The 24846-nt window shown below is 42.8% G+C and overlaps 1 protein-coding gene across 2 annotated transcripts in view; it reads left to right on the top strand.

The window, feature by feature from the left end:
* Positions 1 to 22050: 22050 nt before the first annotated feature.
* The window catches only part of XRCC2 (X-ray repair cross complementing 2), a 106562-nt gene continuing 103766 nt past the window's right edge, over positions 22051 to 24846 (top strand). For both annotated transcript variants that reach the window (XM_081287870.1, XM_081287869.1), the window contains exon 1: positions 22051 to 22210. In XM_081287870.1, coding sequence (XP_081143996.1) covers positions 22172 to 22210 — 39 coding nt within the window. In that variant the 5' untranslated portion in view covers positions 22051 to 22171. The remainder of the gene's footprint in view (positions 22211 to 24846) is intronic.

The following is a 24846-nucleotide window of genomic DNA, read 5'->3' as shown; positions in this document are numbered from 1 at the left end:
TTTTTTTCAGCAAGAAAACACATAACAGGGCTGGGGATGTGGCTCAAGCGGTAGCGCGCTCGCCTGGCATGCGTGCGGCCCGGGTTCGATCCTCAGCACCACATACCAACAAAGATGTTGTGTCCGCCGAGAACTAAAAATTAAATATTAAAAAAAAATTAAAAAAAAAAGAAAACACATAACATTTTAATTCCAATATGTCAGGAGGAAGAAAGGAACTCACAATATTCTGGCCAGACGTGCACAGTGTGTCCGGGGGCCCTGGACAAGAAGGAAGACCATCCCAGGTCCAGGGTCTTGCCGGTCCTTCCAGTGCTGCTGTGGAAGAGAGGTAGAGGGTTTGAGAAGACAAGCTGGAGCCTTCCTGAAGTCTCGCAGAACCACTGTTGCACAGCAGAGTTCAACTTATTCTATAAAGTTCTAGAAACCAAATCAAGGACTAGCCATTTGGAATCCACAGAAATTCCAGTTCAATTTTAGGTGTAGTGCTCTAGCTATTTGAGTGCTCAAAAGTGGAATTTTATGTAAAATTATACTCTCATTTGGGCTTTCTTTAAAGGCACTTGTGGGGTGTTGTGTGCTATGGCTTGTCCCCCGAAGGCTCATGGACTGAAGCTCGGTCCCCAGTGTAATGGCTTGGGGAGGTGGTGGCCTCTAAGACCTGAGGTTCCTCAGGAGGCAGGCGGTTGTGGGAGGTCGTGGGATGAATGCTCTCTCAGGGAGCCACGCAGGGCTGTGGGACTGCCGTGGTCACTCCAAAGCAGGTTCTAACTAGGCAAGTTCTGCCTCTGCAGCTTGCTCCTGGTTTTCCTGCCCCACCAGGTGACCTCGTGCTCCTACATGTCATTCTGTCCACCTTGAGGTCTTCAGCGGAAGCCAACACTAGATCCCTGCTCTTGAACCTCCAGAGCTAGGAGCTCAGTGAGCCTTTTTCTTTATTCAATACCCAGTCTCAGGTATGTTGTTCTACAGCCCAGAATATACAAGACATGGTTGAAGGAAGGGTGCTTTCTATGTGTCACTTGTACACACTCTCCTATAAAATACATAAAAATATCAGTTGTCACAGAGAGGGAGACTGAAGAAGGATAGGGAAGGTTGGCCTCAGCATGCTCCTTACTCACTCTTCATTCTGCATGTATTATTTCTCCTCCTCCTCCCCTTCCTCCTCCCCTTCCTCCTCCCCTTCCTCCTCTCTTTCCTCCTCCTCTTCTTCCTCCACTTCCTCTTCCTCCTCCTGTGTGTGTGTGTGTGTGTGTGTGTGTGTGTGTGTTAGTTATGGGGACTGAACCTAGGAGTGCTCTACTACTGAGCTACATCCCAGCCCATTTTGTTTTTTATTTTTGAGACAGGATTCATTAAGTTTCCAAGGCTGGCCTCAAACTTGAAATCCTCCTGCCTCAGCCCCCCCAAATTGCTGGAATTACAAGCATCATCAAGTCCAGCTCTGTGGAGAAGAACACTTTGAAAGAAGTTCCTGCTTTGAATACAGACAGGGTCATGACGAGATCACTAAGCTCCCTGTTGATTTGCAGATGCTTCCCCCTTACACGCACATTTTTAAATTGGAGCATTATAGTTGTACATATTGATGGTGCAGATGCTCTTAATGGACTGTTCCAGTGGGGGCAGGAGGAGCAGGAGTGGCAGCGAGAGTGAGGTGGTCTTGTTCGGTCCCGTATCCTTCCAGGAGGAGAGAAGCGGGACATCCCAATGAGGCTGGCCCTGGACAAGAAGGAAGACCATCCCAGGTCCAAGGTCTTGCCAACCCTTCCGGGTCTGCTGACATCCCCTTCCTGCTGGTGCTGTGTCCACTTGTCTGTCAGTGCCATCAAACCTCCTTAGCTTGTGTCCACTCTGGCTGGCTTACCCTGGCCCAGGAGTAGAGACATTGATTTTTTAATAGCTTTATTTTACTTATTTTTTTTTACGTGGTGCTAAGGATCAAACCCAGTGCCTCACACGTGCTAGGCAAGCGCTCTACCACCGAGCCCCGCCCAGCCCACATAAGGAGTGTTGACACCCCACTCCACCATCATCCTTCTTATAAGGCCACCCGCCCTGCTTGCACCTCCAGCCTGGTGCTGCTTACACCCCTGGCATGACATATGGTCGGTATAACCCCAGGACACAGAGGAAGTAAAGAACAGGTTCGGTCTCACTTGATGAAATAACTGATTACTCTATTCTTTGCATAAAGAAATTTGCTTCAGGGAACAAATAGCACATAATTTCTGATGACAGGAGGCCTTTTAGAAAGGAGATGTCTGCTCGACCTCATTTGGAGAATGTTCCTTTATCTCCATTGTCCAGGCCACCTTTACAGTTGTCAATTAACCAGGCCTTTTCCTTGATCATATTTGGCCATCGACCTGGCTTTTCAGATACTGTAGAAAGGACTTTAATAGCATCCATGTCAGTAAGTAAAAAGAAACAGAAAATGACATTAAATTTTAAAACACCCTTTTTTGTTTACTGTCAGCTTATTTTGTAAGAATAACATTTTAATAATGGCATGAATTAAACATATTCAGACAATGGTGGACTAGATGATGGGAAACAACACACCCACTAAAAAACAAGCAGCAAAGCTGCACAAAATTTAAGAATAATTGGGGGGAGGGGGTTGGGAAAACAATAACCCAGGAAAGAATTACTGGGCTGAGATACCAGGAAGAAACAAACCCAAGAACTGCTCGCCCTGGGCACCTGCTGATTCCTAATGAGACAACCAAAAGATTAAGACGCTAAGCAAATTTTTTAAAAATTTTAGTTGTTGATGTACCTTTATTTTTTATTTATTTATATGTGGTGCTGAGGATCGAACGCAGTGCCTCACACATGCTAGGCAAGCGCTCTGACACTGAGCCACAACCCCAGCCCTAAGCAAATGTTTGGACAGGCACATGACGGGGCCAAATGAGGAGAACCTTGGAAAAGCCATGTTTTGGGTTGGGAAACTTAGGGCTAGATTTCAGGAATAAGGGTAAACTAAACCCCAGCTTCCAATCACCTCAGATCTACAGTGGATTAACATGATATGGAATTACTAGTACCCTAGGTATGTGACAAACGTAAATGTAAATCAACTCTAGCAAAATATAACATTTCAGTAGATTAAAATTATTTCTATAGTAATTAATATACAATGTCTTTCATACACTAAATAATGAATAGAAGCATGAGGAGTCAAGTCATTTGAAATCTAGAGAAACAGCAGACACTATATGCAGACCTATAAGTGAGCAAAATACTGAGTTTTAACTGGAAGGTGTTAAAATAATGATGCTGAATATGTTCTAAAAGATTAAAGACAAGTTAAAAAACTCAGCAGAGAAATGGAAACTATAAAATAGAATTAAGTGAAAAATAAGTAAAAATTAAGTGAAGAATATCTGAAAATAAGATAACCTAGATTAAGAGCCCCAAATGTGGGTTTAACCTCATATTAGACATAACTGAAGAGAGAATTATTAAATTAGAGTATAGCTCATGGGAAAATCATCTAGTATGAAACACTGAGAGAGAAAAAGGTGAAAATGATAGAGGTGGAGAGATAAAAGGACTAAAATCTATAGAACTGAAGTGACAAAAGGAGAACAAGAGAAGAGGGATGAGGCAGTATTTGAAGAAATAATGGTTGAGAATTTTCCAAAAGTGAGGAGAGATTTCAAGCCACAGGCAAAAACAGAGATAGAAACCCAAAGCAGGGTAAATACAAAAACAAAAACAAAAACAAACAAAACTCTTACTTAGCTGCTTCAGACTAGAACTTATGAAAATCAAAAACAAGGGAAAAAATATTTTGTGAAGTCAGAGCAAAAGCAACTTTTAAAAAAGCGACAGAAAGACTGGTAGCAGTCAGTCAATAGAAATGATGGAATGCATACAACACGAGGTGTTGTAGGGACGGACGAGGCAAGGCACCGAAGACAGCAGGAAACAGCTTTATTGGGCTGCAGCCAGGTTCAGAGGGCACAGCCTTGGCTGTAATCAATCAATCCCCTGAACCCCGAGTTCAGGGAGTTTCAGAGTTTTATACCCAGCCTGTGAGAGGAGGGGCTCAGAAGTTCCCAGTCTGCAGAAGTTCACATAAAAGCAGCTTTTTCTCTCATTGTGTGGGCAAGTTAACTCTTCAAGGACAACACCTGAGAAGGGGGGAGCTTCTTCTCCCCTTTCTTTCCTCCTCCTGCCAGCTGTTACCGTGGGCCCATTTGTAACTTATCTTAAAAATGTAGACATTTCTGTGAAGCTCAGCTCTGTTGGGGTTTTTAGCCCCCTGTTCCCTCCTGACCTGCGGGAGAGATTGGGGAAGCACACCCGGACCAGGAGGAACCAAGAAAAGTAAAGGTCCACTGGCCACCCACACCCAGCCCTCCCTCCCGATGGACAATCAGACACACCAGGACGAACGGTCAAAGCAGGATCTCCTTTAATGAGAAAACACACACAGCTAATATAATGTACAGGAGCCAATCAGGGTAAAGGTCAGCAGGATGGGGAGAATTTACATGTACACCCATCCTACAGGCAGTAATGGGAGACAGGAGTATTTATGAGGGCAGAAGGGTTCTGAGCCTATCCATGGCAATACCTTCTGGCTAATTGCTAGGTGCTCTCTTAGCCACATGTGGCCCCAGGACTGGGAAGCGGATAGCAGCCAGCAAGTTAAGTTTCCTCTTTTCTGGTGCAACATGCCCCACGTTATATCATGCCCTACACAGCTCAAGGCCAGAGGCTATACTCAAAGTACTATACTGGATACGTTTGTGAAAAACTAGTAAGGGGGTGTCCAGCACCTGGAGTGCTGGTATCTTCTCAGCCAGTGGCCAAGTAAACAGGGTGACATGAAAATAGGAAGTTTATCTACAATGGACTCTTTTGCTGACAGTCCTAAAATCAGCCATGGTGAAGAGGGCTCCTCTGTGGAGAAAGGGGGTGCCACTTCAGAGGTATCTTTGATGTGGTAAAAAGAATGAATTAGAAATTACTTGATAAAGAGCAACCTTCGTTCATCCACTCAACCAGTCTTCATAGTGCATCCATTATGTGCCAGCCACTCCTAGGCAGTGGGTACACAGCAGTGAGAAGGCAGAGCTTAGCTCAGGAAGCTCAAGAGTCATGTTGTATTATGTGACGTTCTTACATCATTAGCAATGGTTGCCTTGGGGAGTTCCTCAGAGAAGGTGGGAAGAGAGGGCACACACTAGATAGAACTTGATAAGCATCTCCCAAATGATGTGATATTCTCCCCCCCACCCCCGCCAAGGACTTGGGAGTTACTGATGTCTTAGGAGAGAGAAGATGGAAAGAACTGTACTGAAATATAGGGAAGCAATAACCAGTATTTCCCCATCCATTTAACATGGTTCTGTGAATACAAAGATAAATGATTCTTGGTATCTAACCTTCAAATGCTGTCTTAGGGCATTTTCTGTTACTATAGCAGAATAACGGAGACGGGGTGACTTATAAAGAAAAATAAGCTTGGACTTATTCAGTTCCAAGCTCTGGAGACTGGAATTCCAAGATCAGGCAGTGTCATGCTGCATAGTAACCAAGCAGAAAAGTAGGAGTGTAAGTGAGTGCACAGAAAAGAGACAGAACTTGAGGGGTGGCCTCACCTTATTACAACCCATTTTCTCAGAAACTGACCCAGTCCCATGAGAAAGGCACTGATTCCTCTAAACCACCTAATCACCTCTTAAAGGTGCCATCCCAGCCACCATGGCAAGTTTCAACATGAGCTTTGAAGGGGACAAGCCATATGCAAACCATAGCAGATGCTTACAGTCCATGGGAGAGACAGCCCAGGGCAATCACTAATCACAAGGCAGTGTTTACTATTTAATATTCTTTGGGAGGCCGGATAGTAAAGAACATGATCTTTAAAATCAGGTTGTATGATTTCTCTATGCCTCAGAGCAAAGATAAGTGAATACAAGGGAGACATTAGCACAGCACAGTGCTTGTCATATTAAGTTCCTGCTCAATAATAAATGCCAGTCTACTCAAGTACAAGTGCCAGAGATCAACTTTTTATATTAAGTTCCCCCAAAGTGGGACTTCTGTAAGACACTGGCATACATCGAGGAACTCCAGGACAATAATGCATCCATTCTCACCTGCAGAAAAGGATAAAAACAAAATCAAGACAGTTACCAGGACTCCACAAGTGCAGTCTTGCCCCCTTTCTTCTCTGCAGCCCCAATTCACTGTTCTACCTTTCTGAAGACTGGTTTTCTCTTTTCCAATCACAAGGCTGTTTGCACCCTGTCTCCCAGCCCCTGAACTTTTGGTTTATGGCCCAGCTGTACACAAAGACTGAGTGACAGTCTTACAATGACAATTCTAAAGTTCCTGCTTGAGTTAACCAGTCATTTCTAGTCTAATTTGGGGCAAGTGGTGAGATTAGGTAGCAAAAACATGATTGCTACATCACCCCTCTGAATTATGGGGAGCAATTTCAAAGAAATAGATACGGCCCTGACATGGACATTCACATGAGTGCTGTGGTGGAAGTGGACCCAGGATGTTGTGGGTGGACCTAGTAGGGCGTCCTTCCAGCCCTCTCAAAGCAGGGTGCATCCACGATGCTCAACACCTGGTATACTGGCACATAACACTTACTCTTTCTTTTTTGTTGTTGTTCTTAGTTATCCATGACAGTAGAAAGCACTTTGACACATCATACATAAATGGAGTATAACTTCTCATTCTTCTGGTTGTGCATGATGTAGAAGCACACTGGTTGTGTAATCACATATGCACATAGGATAATAATGTCTGATCATTCTACTAGCCTTCCTACGCCCTACCCCCTACTCTCCCTTTACTCCTTTCTGCCTAATCCAAGGTAACTATTCTTCCTTAGTACCCCATACACTGTATTGTGAACTAGCATTGCATATCAGAGAAAATATATGGGCTTTAGTTTTGGGGGATTTGCTTGTTTCACTTAGCATGATATTCTCCAGCTACATCTGTTTACCTGCAAATACCATAATTTCATTCTTCTTTAAGACTGAGTAAGAGCTGGGGTTGTGGTTCCATGGTTGGGTGCTCACCTAGCATGTGCAAGGCCCTGGGTTCAATCCTTGGCATCAAATAAAAATAAATAAGAGAATTGTGTCCAACTACAACTAAAAAAATAAATATATTTTTTAAAAATACTGAGTAATATCCCATTGTGGATATGTAACACATTTTCTTTATCCATTCATCTATTGAGGGACACCTAGGTTGGTTCCATAGTTTAGCTGTTGTGAATTGAGCTGCTATAAACATTGATGTGGCTGTGTCCCTGTAGTATGCTGATTTTGAGTCCTTTGGGTATAAACCAAGGAGTGGGATAGCTGGGTCCAGTGGTGTTTCCATTCCCAGTTTTCCAAGGATTCTCCATACTGCTTTCCATATGGTTGCACCAATTTGCAGTCCCAGCAGCAAAGAGTAAGTGAACACAAGGGAGACATGTACAGCACAGTGCTGTCACATTAAGTAACTGCTCAATAATAAATGCCAGGGCTGGGGATGTGGCTCAAGTGGTAGCGTGCTCGCCTGGCATGCGTGTGGCCTGGGTTCGATCCTCAGCACCACATACAAACAAAGATGTTGTGTCCACCGAAAACTAAAAAAATAAATATTAAAAAAAAATTCTCTCTCTCTCTTTAAAAAAAAATAATAATAAATGCCAGCCTATGTATGAGTGTGCCTTTCTCCGACGTCCTTGCCAACATTCACTGTCACTTATATTCTTGTTTTTTTTATTGGTTGTTCAAAACATTACAAAGCTCTTGACATATCATATTTCATACATTTGATTCAAGTGGGTTATGAACTCCCATTTTTACCCAGTATACAGATTGCAGAATCACATCGGTTACACATCCACGTTTTTACATATTGCCATACTAGTGACTGTTGTATTCTGCTACCTTTCCTATCCTCTACTATCCCCCCTCCCCTCCCCTCCAATATTCTCTCTCTACCCCATCTACTGTAATTCAATTCTCCCCCTTGATTGGTTTTTTTTCCCTTTCCCCTCACACTGTCACTGATATTCTTGATAATTGCCATTCTGACTGGAGTGAGATGGAATTTCAATGTAGTTTTAATTTATATTTCTCTAATTGCTAGAGATATTGATCATTTTTTCATATATTTGTTGATTGTGTTTCTTCTTGTGAGAAGTATCTGCTCAGTTCCTTATCCCATTTATTAATTGGGTTATTTGTTATTTTGGTGTTAAGTTTTTGGAGTTCCTTATGTATCCTGCAGATTAATTCTCCATCTGAGGTGCAAATGGTAAAAGTCACCCCCCACCCCTGTCTGTAGGCTCTCTCTTGACGTTATTGTTTCCTTTGCTGAGAAGAAGCGTTTTAGTTTGAATCCATCCCATTCACTGATTCTTGCTTTTATTTCTTGTGCTTTAGGAGTCTTGTTAAGGAAGTCAGGTCCATCGCCATCATGGTGGAGAGTTGGCCTGATTTTTCTTGTATTAGGCGCGGGTCTCTGTTCCAGTGCCTAAGTCTTGGATTCATTTTGAGTGTTGTGCAGGGTGAGAGATAGGGGTTTAATTTCATTTTGTGACATATGGATTTCCAATTGTCCCAGCACCATTTGTTGAAGAGACTATCTTTTCTCCAGTGAATGTTTTTGGTGGGTTTGTCTAGTATGAGATAAATATAATTATGTGGGTTTGTCTCTGTGTCTTTTATTCTGTACCTTTGGTCTATGTCACACTTATTCTTTATACTTGTGTCTCTCTTTACAATTTTTTAAATTTTTTTTAGTTGTAGACGGATACATTTATTTTGATTATTTATTTTTATGAGGTGCTGAACCAGTGTTTCACATGTGCAAGGTGAGCACTCTACCACTGAGCCACAACCCCAGCCCTTCCCTCTGCATTCTGTAAGATACTCAAGGATGGTAAAAATGTTATAGTTCTCTCCAGATGCCCCTGTACCTTGAATGACCTTAAGTGCAGCTGCATGGGAGGACCTGTGCGACACAACCCTAATGGATTTTCCAAATGCCTGGGAAGTGGAGGAGGGTTATACAAGAGGCTACCTTCTTTCATGAGCATCCAGGAACTGAGGCTCCTGTTTTTTAAGGCCTTCATAGAGTTTCTTCATTTACCCCCCAAGTGGAACTGAATAAAAAATAACTATGAAAGGAAAAATTCCAACTTCCTCTTTCACAAACATAGTCATGCCTTGCTCAGCAACGGGGTGGTGCCCTGAGGAAGGCCGCTGGATGATTTTGTTGTGGCACAAATATCTTTGAATATACTTACACAAACCTAGATGGTATTGCTTGTGAAATGCCATGTGCATATATGGGTATACTGTCATATATACGTCCATCATCAGCTCAAATGTTTCGTGGTATGTGAGTGCATATTCAATTTCAAGTTTTAAAAATGATGCTTTTTAAAATCAGGTTATTGAATTTGAGGGGGATGGTTGGTGGTCTTGGTCTTTTGCTATTGAGCTAGTAGAGTTCTTTCATGTTTTAGAAAGAATCCCCTATCTGATATATGGTTTGCAAATATCTTTTCCATTCTGTAGGTGGCCTTGTCACATGTTGGTTGTTTCTTTGGCTGTGCAAAAGCTTTTTAGTTTGATGTAGCCCCATTTGTCTCCTTTTGCTTTTGTTGTTTGTGATTTTTGGTGTCATATCCAGGAAGCCATTACCAAGGACAACGTCACACTTTTTTTAATATTTATTTTTTAGTTTTAGGTGGACACAATATCGCTATTTTATTTTTTTTTATGTGGTGCTGAGAATTGAACCCAGTGCCTCATGCATGCTAGGCAAGCGCACTACCGCTTGAGCCACATCCCCAGCCCGAACACACACACTTTTTTAAAAATGGGCTAAATACTTGAATAAACATTTCTCCAAAGAAGATAAATAGATGACTAACAAGTATATGGAAAGATACTCGCATCACTGATCATCAGGGAAGTGAAAATCAAAGCCACAGGAGTTGTCACCTCACACCTGTTAGGGTGACTATTAAGAAAAGCCAAATTGGAAGTGCTGGCATTGGCAAGGATGAAGAGAAATCAGAGTCTTGCACACTGTTTGTGCAAATGTGGAATAGTACAGCTGCTATGGAAAACAGTGTGAGGTTCTTCAAAAAATTTAAAACAAATTTACAAAATAATCCAACCATCCCACTTCAAAAGAACTGAAATCAGGATCTCAAAAAGATATTAGAATATTGTAGCATTATTCACAACAGCCAAGATGTGGAAACAACCTAAATATCCATCAGTAGATGAATGGATAAAGAAAGTGTGATATATTCATAAAATGAATATCATTCAGGCTTTAAAAAGAGGGAAATCTAGCTGAGTGAAGTGGCCCACACCTGTAATCCCAGTGATTTGGGAGGCTGAGGCAAGAGGATCGAATGTCTCGGAAACTTGGTCAGTCCCTGTCTCAAAAGAAAAAATTTTTTAAATGGGCTGGAAGTATAGCTCAGTGGTACAGCCAAGCACAACACCCTAGGTTCAATCCCCAGTACCAAAAAGAGAAAAGAAGAAAAGAATCTACCGTGTTTGACATCGTGAACGAACCTGGAAGACTTAGGGTGAGTGAAAGAGCCAGTCACAGAAGGTCAAGTGCTGCATGATTCCACTCACACGAGGTAGATAAAACAGACTCATCCGAGGATTCAGAGGGTGGAATGGGTGGTTCAGGCGTGGGTGAGACAGGGAGTTGACAATTTATAGGCACAGAGTCTCAATCCTGTCAGATGAATAAGTTCTTGCTGAGACTTGCTGTACGACATTGTCCCAGTGTTAACAATACTGAACACAACACTTAAATTTTATGAAGAGGGTAGATCTCATGTTAAATGATCTCATCACAATGAAATAAAAAATGTTTTTAATTATTCTTTTTCTTCAACTCATTTTTGAAGGATGAAGAGAAATTTGCAACCACATTCTGTAGAAGGAAAGATTCTGCCCTCAAAGAGGTATGAGACTGGAGGAGTGTGGCAAGGTGGACGGGTGGTTGAGCGGCAGGGAAACTGGCAGCTGCTCTTCCTCCCTCTGCACTCCACGCTTCAGACTTCTAATCCAAGCTGTCGCTTCACTTCCCAATTTCCAATTGACATCCTTCAGATGTACATTCTGGGTTGATGCCTAAGGACATTTAAAAATAGTTTAGTGCTGAGCAAAAGCTAAATATATTCCCAGAATTCCTATGCTAATCAATTATTTATCCCTTACAAATGCTAAGATCAAGAATGAAAAAAGTTGTATATTTCAGCTTGACAGGAGGTCTTAGGAGACTAGCAGGAATAAAACCTTTCAAGTCTAAAGTGAGTAAAATGGGTGAAAATGAGCTTCCCTGTTCAGTTATACATTATCTAAACAAGGTAAAGAATATTCCTTTGCCACCAGTAGTTAAATGCAAATGTATAATTAATGAGGGATTTATAATTTATGTGGAATATTTTAGTCTCCTACATGAGAGTCATCGGGACTTTCTGACATAACTGGTGAATGTACTGTGGTATTGTCATACTTTACCCCTCACTTCTGTTTTAATACAAAAGGTGATAAGATACACTTAATTCCAACTCTAAGTAGCATCATTTTGTCCCTAAACTTCCTAACTTTATATACATAAATTTTTAAAAAGTACTTTGGAGGAGAGAGTGAAGTCTTTATTTTTATTTGTTTATGTGGTTCTGAGGATAGAATCTAGTGCCTTACTCTGTGAGGCAAAGGCTCTACCACTGAGCTACAGCCTCAGCCCACACATACATTTTTAATAGACTTTATTTTTCAAAACAATTTTATACTTACAGAAAAATCAAGAAGATAGTACAAAGAATTCCCAGATACCAGGCACCAGTTTCACTTATTATTAACATCTTACCTTGGTATGATATATTTATTGCATTTAAAACACAAATATTAATACATCATTGTTAACTATTAAGTGTATACTTTATTCTGATTTCCTTAAATTTCCCCCCAGTGTTTTGTTTTGTTTTGTTTTGTTTTTTTTCGTTACAGAAGATGTGACCACTGAGCCACATCCCGAGCCCTATTTTATTCAGAGACAGGGTCTCACTGAGTTGCTTGGTGCCTCGCTGTTGTTGAGACTGGCTTTGAACTCGTGATCCTCCTAAGGCTCCAAGCTGTACAGGCTTGCATCACCATGCCTAGCTTTTTTTTTTTTTTTTTTTTAATTGCTGATGCTGAGGATTGAACCCAGTGGTTCTTTACCACTGAGCTGCACTCCCAGACATTCTTCTTTTTTATTTTCAGACAGGGTCTCACTAAGTTGCCCGGAGTGCTCTCAAACTTGGGATCCTCCTGCCTCAGCTTCCTGAATTGCTGGGATTACAGGTGTATGCTGCCACATCTGACACCCTGATGTCCTTTTTCTGTTCCAGGATCCCACCCAGGAAAAACCATGTCACATTTAGTTGTCCAGTCTCCTCAGGCTTCTCTTGGCTGTGAGAATTATACAGACGTTGCTTGGTTTTGATCTTTCGAGTTTTGAGGCATACTGATTAGGTATTTTGTAGGGTCTCCCTCTACTGGAATCTGTCTGCTGTGTTTTCTCATGATTAGCATGGGGTTATGTGTCTACCCCCACCTATGTGTGTTTGGGGGAGGGAGACCAGAGAGGCAAGGACCATCCTTACCACATCGTGTCACATTATGGGGAAAGGTCACCAGCATCACCCCCTGGACCTGAGGAGGTATTTGTCAGGTTTCTCCACCGTGAAGTTACTTCATTTATGTATGATACTTGGGGTGCTGGGGAATCAAACCCAGAGCCTTACACATGCTAGGCAAGTGCTCTAGCACTGAGCCACAGCCAGCCCACAAAGTCGCTCCTTCTCTCCTCTCTTTTCATGCCGCACTCTTTGGAAGGAAGTCACCATGTGCCTCCACGTGAGTGGGGAGTTATGCTCCATCTTGACATCAGTTTGTCTACATAAATTATTTTAAAGTATTCTGCGTGAGAAATGTGTCTCACCTTCTCCAGTTATTAATTTATTCAATTGCTTATTTATATCACTGTGAAATCATGGATATTTATTTTGAACTCTGGGTTGTAATCCAGTGCTACCTACGTTATTGATTAGATTATTCCAGCTTTGGCCTTTGGGAGCTCTTTCAATTGCCTCTTGTGCACCTTCCACATACCTCCATTAATGTGAGACTTTTGTCTTTTTAGCACTTCATTACATTCCATACTACAAGATGCTCAAGGCTCATTTTGTATACTTCCTGCTATATTTAGTAAATCACAAAAGATGGCTTTCTTCCTTATCTCTCAAAGTTGTTCTGGAGCTGCTTCAGGTTCAAGAACAAAAATCTAAATACTTTAACAAAACCAGAGATAAAAACCAAAATATATACATAGGCTCCAGAGAAGTGTGCTGCGCAGGGCTACCATCAAGGAACTGAGCAGGAAAACAAGGGGCTTGAAGCGCCCTGAGGATTCGCATCCTTTCTCTACCTTCAGACCAGATCATGCTAAGACATTTAAACCAAATGGAAGGGACAAGGGCACAATAACATGCATACATGTGTTTATGTGTGTGATTCTGCTAAGATTTTTGTCACATTATATAAATTTATTGAAACATCACACTGCATCCCATAAATATGTACAATTATTATGTGGCAATTAAAAGCCAAACTAGGGGCTGGATGGAGCTCAGTGGTAGAGCAGTTGGCCTAGTACGTGCACCATCCTGAGTTGGATCCCCAGCACCAACAAAATAAAGCAAATAAGAAACTTTTAAAAATTTTAATTTTGGCTTACAAGTAAAGGCAAAGAAAACTTACATTGGTGTGGCTAATGTAGACAAGAGCTGAGGTCCAGATTCAGGTGAGTCCATCCTAGGCAATGGGCAACTGTGGCCAGGACCCACTCTTCTGCCTTGGGCTCCACTGGATGCTGCCAGGTCTTTCACCCTCCGTGTACACAGGGTGTGACCACAGCGGCTGCAATTCAGCTCTCACACCCTCCAGCACACCACACTCCGCCTCTTGCTTTTGTACCGATCAGTATTGAGTCTATACCTTTCATGTCTTCATACAGATCTGTCATGCCCTGTGTGTGCCACATACCAGTTACAGGAAGTCACATAATTTATGAAACCAATCACCTATATACAGACATTTATATATGCAGTTATTTTTACTTTTTTCCTATTACAAAGAGCTAATGTATATCCTTGCACACAGTTCTTTATTTATATGTGCTAGTATTTCTGAAGGAGAGATTCTTAGAGAGGAATTGAGGGGCCTAAAGATATTAGCTGCACTCTTTTAAACCTTCTAGAAATAAAGATTTGACAGTGGTGAATTTGTCAGCCAGCTCTTACTTCTCCATTTTATTCACACTATTAAATACTTAGTTTCTAATTAAAATATATCATGTCGATGACAATTCCATTATATGAGGGAGTTTTGGGAAACTTATTTTCCTTTGGTCCTATTCTCTTTTAAATTATCTACCCACATGGTTTTAGCTTTTTTTTTTTCCTCTGAAATTCTACTATTCTTAGATCAAGGATGTATCTGAATGGACCCCATGTTTCCTCTAAGATAACTTAGTCATTTTTCACTGTCCCCTTCCCACACCATCAGAATTGTTTTATATAGCAGTCCTTTTCATTTAACATTCTTGGGTTTTTGTTTTGTGTTTTATTTTGGCTCTGTGGATTGAACCCAGGGGTGTTTAACCACTGAACCACACCCACAGCCCTTTTTATTTTTTATTTTGAGACAGGGTTTCACTAAGTCAGTTAGGACCTTGCTAAATTGCTGAGGCTAGCTTTGAATTTGCAATCCTCCTGCTTCAGCCTCCCTAGTTGCTGGGATTACAGGTGGGCGCCACTGGCCTGGGTGAAAACTCTTTTGAACGGCCTAATTTTCAACAAAGCAAGTAAAGGAGCAATTTGATGCTTTGTTTTCCACAGAATGAGACCTCCAATAACGAGCAGACAGTTCAATCTTCTTTGTGTTTCCTGTGCTGGTTTTGTATCTCATTTTGGGGAAACACAACTCAATTTCACCACCTGGTCTGGCATGTGGATCTCCCTACCCTAACGATAACATCCACCCCTCTTAGCCACCTCCTCCCCTCCCAATTTCTGCTTTCCTAAAAGCTTCCTGTCTTATCCTCTGCTAGTGTGAGCATGTCTGTAAAAGGAGCACCTTTTTTTTAGAGAGGACCTGTGAAGTACAAACAGTACTCTGGAACAGGCATACCCCTATTTCCTTCCCTTACCAGGAGTCATGTGTTCCTGGGGTGCACAGGCCATTTTCCACATCTACATACATAAAGTTCATTCCGTTGGGCATCCAGGTTCTGTGTGTGGCCGAATCACCTGGTGCTGCATGATGGGTCCTTTAAAATTGTTGGGGCTCTCTTTCACTCCGCCCAGTGGCACCAGCAAGACAGGCAGGTGTCCCAGTGTCATACCACCAGGAAGCTCCGAAGTCACCAAGGAACTGGAGGTGGCATGATAAACAGTACAAGAATACCCATTTGGCACCACCCCCAAGGCCAACCCTCTGGGAGGTGCTTCCCATATAAGGGGCACAGTGCTGGAAAAGGTAGGGGTTGAAGCCAAACGGCCAAATTCTGCCATCAGGAAGTGTGTCAGGGTCCAGCTGATCAAGAACAGCAAGAAAATCACAGCTTTTAAACCCAGTGACAGCTGCTTTGACTTCACTGAGAAAAATGATGAAGTTGTTAGATTTGGTTGAAAAAGTCATACCATTGGTGACATTGCTGGAGTCCACTATAGAGCTGTTGACGTGACCAGTGCCTTTCTTTTGACATTATAAAAAGGCAAGGTCGAAAGACCAAGATCGTCAATTTTTGATGGCAAAAACAGTAGCAATACATTTTTACATTAACAAGAGAAAGACCCATTGGACTATCCAAGAACTGCTGTGATCCATCTGTTTCTACCATGGGACAGACCTGCACCGACTGGTGCACTCTCAGCTTTTCATGCAGAAGGCTTTGAAACGACTGTTCACACAATCCGTCTTCCTTGGACCTCCACCATGACTAAATCTGAGTAGGACTTGCTCTTCCCTTGGATTCACCAATTCTGAGACCATCAGCTCACTTCAAGGGCTTTTTTTTTCTCCTGCTAGCCATTCCTCCTATTATTAAAATATTTCCCATATTTTCACAGAGCAGAAGTAAATGTTTAGTTTTGAGATAAGCTTCACTAATCTCTGCATACCACATAGACATCTGTGCACATATATGAAATGTAGCTATCAAAATGAGTCCTTTGGGGCTGGGGTTGAACGCTCATCTGGCATGTGTGAGGCAGTGGGTTTTATCCTCAGCACTACTTTAAAAAATAAATATGTAATACAAAGGTATTTTGTCCAACTACAACTAAAAAATATATTTTAAAAAATTAGTCTATTGGTCTGGGGTTGTGGCTCAGTGGCAGAGCGCTTGCCTAGCACATATGAGGCACTGGGTTCGATCCTCAGCAACACATTAAAATAAACAAAGATATTATGTCCATGTATAACTAAGAAATATTTTTTAAAAAATGAGTCTATTACAATGAAGCCCAGTCCAAGGAACCCTTATCAGGAATAATGCAATTTCAATAAGCACCAGTTTTCAAAGTATGATTTAAAGACCCCTGGGTAGTCCCAAGACCTTTCAGTGGTCACAAAATCAAAACTATGTTCATAACAATGCCGAGATATTATTTTCTTTGTGTGTGTTGTCATCACAAAAGATTGAACTCAGAAGCAGATATGAAAACCCAGTTATCCATTCAATTAAGTCAATAATTAAAGAGATTTACAAAAAAGTGTAAAACAAACAACTTTTTTTTTTTTGGTGTGGGGGGGGATTGAACCCAAGGGAGCTTAACCAGTGAGTCACATCCCCAGCCCTTTTTTATTTTTCATTTTGAGACAGGATCTAAGTTGCTTAGGGCCTTGCTAAATTGCAGACGCTAGCTTTGAACTTGCAATCCTCCTGCCTCAGCCTTCAGAACCTCTGGGATTTTAGGTGTACACCACCTTGCCTGGTTTCCAACTCTTCCTACTAATACGTTGTTTTAGAAAATGGGGTTTTGGGGTATTTTTGCTTATCTGTCTTTGTGGGGTTTATTTTGTTTGTCTGTGTTTGTGCTGGGGATTGAACCCATTATTTTGTACAAAATATTTTCAACAAAATACTTTTATGTTGACATGTTCAGTTGAACAAATAGAAAAAATCTTGATTTCTCAATGTATAGTATAGTAAATATCAATAAAATAATTGACACTAAAGCTCTTTGTGTCTTTACAATTTTTTTTTTCATTGCTGGGGATCCAGTCCAGGGCCTTGTGTATGTGAGGCAGGTGCCCTACCACTGAGCTACATTCCTAGCCCTTTAGTAACTTTTAAGAATGTACAGGGTTTTCCCCACATAAATACAGTTATTTCACACTAGACAAAGGTGCCAAAAATATACATTGGAGAAAAGCAAAACTATACATTGTCGATAAGCAAAATGTAGGGGAAGGTTTCATATGTGGGCCTCTCTACAGCAGCTAGAATTAAAACACAAACAGGAACAGAGGCCTTAAAGGAGAACACTGAACGTACCAGCTGGAGACTCACAGGAAGGCAGAAGCACATCTGCTATTTTAAAACAGAGAGAATTTAGTACAGGGAGTTGGTCACACCCATTATGAAACGTGGCGCAAGCAAACAGGAGGCAGGTTCCACGCCAAGTATGGGCAAGAGCAGAAAGTCACCGCACCACCCAGGGGTTGAGGGGAAGAGGGAGGACACAGGGAGGGGACCCAGCCGAGGTCGCCGGGGAGGCTGCGCTGTGGCAGGAGGTCCGCAGGGAAGGAGATCTGGGGAGACTGTGCTGTGCGAGAGCCTGGGCCGCTGGCGTCCTCCTCCAGCTCCTCCGTCCTCTCTGTCCCCCTCCTGCTGGACCGAGTCAGGAGCTGGCAACCTGGAAACGCAGTTCGCAGAGGTCCGCCTGCCCCCATCCCACCCTCGGTGCCCGCCCCGCCGCCCCGTGAGGAAAAGCCAGGGGCAGAAGGAAAGTGCAGTGGAGCGTCCAGGATCCCGGCAGCACGCAGAAGGACCCTGAATCACAGACACGTTCAGAACACGGGGACAGCAGACACCATGGACACACAGGGCCAGAGCTGGCCGGAATAAGGGGGGCACTAAGAAATGGGCGAAACGGGGAGAAACAAGAAGAGCAGGGTCCTGCAGGAGCAAAACAGCACAATTAACCAGCCCTGAGACACAAGATGGAGTGGAGGGAAGAGAAAGAGGGAAAAGGAGAACAACCCCAGGAAGTGGAGGTGAGAATTATCCAGAAGGGAGTCCTCATTTAGCCATTGTTTAATTTCCATAGGAAAATAGAAATGTGCTTTTTCCTGTGATCTCAATGACTTAGGAGGCTGAAGCAGGAGGATCTTAAGTTTGACACCAACCTAGGCAACTTACTGAGACCATTCAAAATAAAAAATAAAAAGAGCCAGGGATGTAGCTCAGTGACAAAGCACACCTGGGTTAACTCCCCAGTACCAAAAAGAAAAAGCTAAAAAGTCATACTTACAAAAGTGTGCCTCACCTCATCCCTTTCACCTTATTTTCATTCCCTTCTTTTCCATCCATTTCCTTTTCCTTTTACCCTTTGTAGATAATCAGTCTCATTAATTTCTGATTTATTCTGTTTCTTTTTGCCCAAACAAGCAGAAACGTATATTTTCAATAATTCTTTTTTCCTTCTTTCTTATGTAAAAGCTAACAAGCTATAGATATTTCTTCCACTGATATTTTCCCACACTATATTCAGGAAATCACCCCAGTGCATAGAACTCTCTGCCATCCTTTGTTATAGCTGCATAGTGCTCCATTTTGTGGTGGTAGCATTTTGGTGGGTGTATATGGGGGATTGAACCAGAAACATTATTCCTCTGAGCTATATCCCCAGCCCTTTTTAAAATTTTTACTTTTAAGGCAAGTTCTCACTAAGTTGCCAGGTGAACCTCAAACTTGTGCTCTTCCTGCCTCAGCCTCCTTAGTAGCCAGAATTGTAGGCATGTGCTACTGTGCCTATTTTATCCAGCCACACTTCTACATAGGGGCAATTAGGTTACTTCCAATATTTCATAGTTATAAACAATGGTGCAACATGCTTTTTTCATATGTTTTTGCAAAGTTGAAAGTATGACCATGAGGGCTGGGGCTTTAGCTCAGTGGTAGAGCGCTTGCCTACCATGTGTAAGGCACTGGGTTCGATCCTCAGCACCACATAAAAGTAAATAAATAAATAAAATAAAGGCATTATGTCTATCTACAAGTAAAAAAAATAAATATTAAAAAAAGAAAAAGAAGGTATGACCATGAGGTAGGATACTGAGTCAAAAGGTTAATAAATGTATTACTCGATTAGATATCACCAAATTCCCCTCCAAAAAGATCATATAATCGCATTTCTACCAACCATTTATGAGGGTTCCTCAGACTTACTTTTAAACTAGAAGTGACATTTTCAGAGCATTAAAACTGAAGTACTTTCAAACTATGTTGAAAGCCCACACAATCAGCTGTGCACTTAATGGATTAAGCTGGTTCAGTTGACATGTAATCTTCATTAGGAACAGTGTGGGAAATAAGAAAATCTTTTAGCCTAGAACAGCTACTCCATTGTAGAGCCTTTTTTCTCGAATATCGACTTGCTGTGAGGAAGGATCTACTTTGTAGTGAAGGGAGTGGAATGGAAGAGGGAGGTAACCTACATATGGCTTTGGGTATTTGGGTTCTCATCATGGAGGGTGCAGTGAAAACAGAGGTTTCCTCCCCTGCTTCTAATCATGCTCTGCTCCAGGCTAACCATATGGATTTTGATGTCATTGTTGAAATCTGCTGTTATCCATAGCTTTCCACAGAGCCTATATGTTTTGAAAGAATAGATCTCTACCCCTGGATCTAGAAGAGGGTCATATGATTCAGGACTAAGCTAACTAACCCATGCTGGGTCCCTGATCATTGTCAATGTCTTGGGTATGTCCACACCCTAGAAGAGCCAGGTAGAGACTATGCATCTTACAAGAGAAAAGATAAACTCCATTCATGTTTGCCTAACTGAGCCTCTCAACTAAAATAACCTTGAAGCCTATCCTACTTCTGGACTTTGTTTTGTGACTCAATAAATGTCATTTATTGTTTAGTGTTGGGTTTTCTGTGACTTGTAATTAAAAACATTTTGGTTTATATAATGAGCAACTTTGGGATGACTGATGAAAACATTTCATAAGAACATGCTTATGTCTTTGCATAAGGCTTTTCCACTCCAAAAGTCCATGAGTCATCTTGCCACTGATGGCTAATTCTAGTACGGTCATGTGCCACTGAACAGTGGGGATAGGTTCTAAGAAGTGCCACTGTTAGATGATGTATGTCATTGTGTGAAACCAGACTACATACACAACTCTGATTGAGGAGAGAAGGTCTGTGCAAAAGGAATAGTTCTAAGATACTGAGTATTGAATGAGATTATAGATGAGTACAGCAGGAAAAATTTCCTAGTTAAAATAATTACTGCCATCCTTTATATTAATTAGTGTCGTGCTTTTGGGCTGAGGTTGTAGCTTGGTGGTGGAGTGCTCCTATAACATGTGTGAACCCCTGGGCTCCATCCCCAGCACCACCCCCAACACACGTATAACACTTCAGTCTCCCCTTACCCACTCCCTATGTACCAGAATGGACCAAGGATGGTTTCCTGGGGAAGGATTTTAGTGGAGCCCGTGGGCAGGGTGACATTCATTTTGGTATTTGACTTGGTTGTGCACCTTAATTTTTCACATGAAGACTTTCACTTGGCTCAGAACATGACCCTGCTTTCTTGCTTTCCAGAAAAAACAAGTCCTCCGACTAGAATTTTTCAATCTCTTAGAGCGTCCTACCTGCAATTTACCTGCATCTGCACCTTTATGAAAACGGCATCCGCTCTTACCTAAAGCTGATTTCCACGCTTTCTCCATCGGGGACTTCCTGAGGTGTGCATGTGTGTCCCTGGGGATTGGCCCCGGGAGTTCTACTGCTGAGCACATTTATTTTGAGACATGGTCTTGCCAAGTTGCCGAGGGTGGCCTCACTGGTGTCACAGGCGTGTGCCACCGTGCCCAGCTGGAGATCGCGCGCTCATCCACCCAGTCCCCCAAGCGCTCCCTGCCAGCATGGAGACACACCCTGGTCTTTTCCTTTAAAAAATACAAGTTATGCACCATATATGTATGACGTGCCGTGGGCAACGAACTAGAATAAAAATTCAAGACTTCCTTGATCACACACGCACGCACACGCACACACAGTTTCAGGTGTTGTCTCCTTCGCAGCCAATTGTTTTCCGGCCAGGCCTATTTACGGAATCCCCTGCCCCTGTGGTCTGCGTGTTTCCCCCACATTCTTTTAACCTGTCACAATCTTGTCAACCACGTAACACAGCCCAGAACTGTGCCCGTTGCTCATCTGTGAAACGCCGGTGGGAGAACGCCCGCCTCCGGGCGGGCGGCGCCCAGGCACCGTGTGGACCCTGTCGCGATCCTTAGTTCCGCTCAGACCGCAGGAGAGTCAGGCCAGGGGGAGCGGAGGGCCGACCCCGCGGCGGCTCGCGCATATCTGTGGACCGTCGGCACGCGGCACGCGCTAACCGAGGGGCGGCTGGGGCCACAGTGACAGCTTTTTAATTTACTTTCCCCAGAACCAACCGCCAATTTCACACACAGCCACCTTAGCCTTAGCCTGAGTGGACAAATTCGGCTGCCTGCTCCATAAGTGCATTTTAATAGTTAAGAAAATCAAATACACATGACACCAGTTTTGCCTCTCAGAAAGGAGCCCAAGCTCAGGTCTGAGGAGATAAAGGCACCAGCCGACTTCCGGTCTCCCAGGAGACCGGAGGGCGCGGCGGGGGCGCGGGAGGATGACGCCACCCGGAGCGCCTGCAGCCTCACGGCGCAGGCGCTCGTCGCCCTGGGGCCAAGAGCCTGCGCGGTGCGCACGGCCGCTCTCGTCCTGACTGGCTGCGTGTCCCGCCCGGTCGGTAAATGGCCTCGCAGGCGGGAAAGTTGAGTCTCCGGTGAGCCAGGCTTCCGGGGCGATGTGCAGTGACTTCCATAGGGCTGAGTCTGGGACCGAGGTGAGAGTCCCGGGCGGGGGCGCCGGGCGGGCGGGGCTCGCGGGCACTGGGGGAGGCGCTCGTGCGCCCGCTCCCTCTCCCCGCAGCCCCGCCGGCTCGGGCCGGAGTCCGCGCCAGGCGGAGGAGGGCTTTCCCCATTGCGCGCGGCGCCGGGCCGCCGCAGATGAGCCGCTGTGAGAGACCTCTCACTGGGCAAGGGAGCGAGCAAAAGGCCTTCCCGGTTGGAGCGGCTGGAGGCTGTGTTGGTACCAATGCTGTCTCCTTAGTCCCCTGCCTGTGCTCATGGCACCGGTCCCTGTTATCCCCCTACGCTCCAGAGCCACACGAGCCGTTTCAGTCCTGCAAGAATTTATTCACGGATCAAACCTAATGTTGACTGCTTACTTGTGTTAACCAGTGGCCAAGTGGTAGGGGTAAGAAACAGAAAAAGACAGCTTCTGCACCAAAGAACTAACTGCCTTAAAATTTACAGTACATGCAGTAAAAGCATGCTGTTCAGTAGAGGGGCTGGCTTCATGGAAGACTAATTGCAGGAGATGGCTGAAGCCTTGATGACCATTTGAAGTGACACGGATACCGACGGTTATCTATCCGTGACAAGTTCTGCTTCCTCACATGTTGAAGTTTGAACATTAGAGAAGCACGCAGAGGCAAACAGGGTTTAGTTTAAAAAGAGGACTTCTCCCAGGAGGGAGAAGGGGACCATTGCTGGTATCCCAAGAAGCGAGGTATTCTGCCCCTTTTATATGTCCTAGGCTGTCTTTGTTCTGCCCTCTTCCCCTTATCTTGAGAGTGTGTGACTGGACCTAGAAAATGCTGAATGGGGTGACCAAAAGGTGGGAAACAGGTGGGCTGAAGGGGGAAGGGCAGGATGTAGCAGCCAAGGACACAATAATTGCTGAATTAAAAGTTGCAAGTGTCTGCCTAGTTTTGGTTGCTATGCATGGCATAATAGTGTTTTTTTTTTAATTATTTTATTGTTGGTTGTTCAAAACATTACATAGTTCTTAATATACCATATTTCACAGATTGATTCAAGTGGGTTATGAACTCCCATTTTTTTTTAATTTCATTTTACTAACCACCCTGTTATTAAAGTAGTACATCTTCATTACAAAAAATTTCAGTAGTACTAAAATAAAAAGTGGGAAACTTATACTTCCACAACCCCAATTACCAAGGATAACCCTGTGAATATTTATATGTTTTTCCAGAAGTTTTCTGACAACATATTTTGGAAGCCAAGATGGATAGTGCTGGACTTGGAAGTTCAGAGACTTTAGTGCTAGTCTTGTTTTTGCCAGGAACAAGCTTTGTGATTAAGATATCATTAAACTCTGCTTCTACCTTTGTAAAAGAGGGTGGAAGCCTGCTTTCCTATTTTCTTTTAGGCTCTGCCTCTAGGAGGTGGTTTCTATATTTTGTGTCCTTTCCACTAAATACAGTTTTGTATAGTAAAAATAAATTTTGATAATGTTGACAGATTTTCTTCTCTTAAATATGGGATGGCCTCTTTGCCAGAGGCAAACATTAAATATGACAAATATTTAACATTTATTTTAAAGTAGTATTTTTTTTTTACAATCATAGATTTTTAGAACAATGCTTATCACCTCCAATCTTTGCTTTCCTTCTCATCTAGAACAGAACCCACGCTCTGTTGTTACAATCACTCCATTAAAGGGGCTGTCAGTTTCCTTGCTTCTTTTTACCTCTAACCTACTTAAGCTAACCATGGTTAGGCATATTGTCACTGTGTCTCTGCCCATTCAACTTATTATTACTAGAGAAAATCATAACTCAACAGACACATTTCACCTTAAATTTATAATTATTAACTTCAAATGGGCACCCAGTCCAACGGCATTTCCTAAGTAATTCATATTCTCACTATGGAATGTATCTTCAAATCTGACCTTATCCCTGAATTCCAAATGCATATATTCTATTTTCTTGACACAGCCACACATGTATGCTTCTTAGGCTTCCCAAACTGAACACACTCATCCCTGGTTGAATCTTGGCTCCAGGAAAATTATAAAGAAATGTATATCAGAGAAGAGTACTATATGTAATAATGAGTGTGACAATTGTAATGTGGTTATGCTGGAGAATGTCTTTTTTGAAGAGATATAAGTATGTGAGGGGAAGTGGTTCAGCAAAAGAAAAAGCTCAAGCAGATTTGGTGAAATATTAGCAACTAGTGAATCTAGATAAAGGGATATGGGTGTTCATACAATCCTAACAGTTTGTAAGTTTTAATTTTTTTCAAAATTAAGAAAATGGGAGAAGCTAAAAACTTGAAACTACATTAATTAAAACTACACTGCATTATCCGAAGTCTTGATTTACCACGTATACACTCACACCTCAACCTTCTCCTCAGATCTTCCCGTCCCATAAAACGGCAACTTCATTCTACCTGGAGTATAACCAGACGACTTGAATTGTCCTAGAGTCTGCATTTCTCTTGGATCATTCCACTTCATCAGAAAATCCTATCTGCCATACCCTCAACACTTCTCTCTGCTTTACTGCAGCCATTCCTATACCCTTTCACTGCAGCCCCCATTTTATTGCAGGGGCCTCCTGCTGACCTCTGGTTCCACCTTTCCACTTACCCATGTGTACTACAC

The sequence above is a fragment of the Spermophilus citellus genome (genome assembly GCF_964194105.1).
Source record: "Spermophilus citellus genome assembly, chromosome: 3".
Taxonomy (NCBI): Eukaryota; Metazoa; Chordata; class Mammalia; order Rodentia; family Sciuridae; genus Spermophilus; species Spermophilus citellus.
Note: the sequence above shows the minus strand (reverse complement) of the source record. Positions and strands in the feature narration are given on the sequence as shown.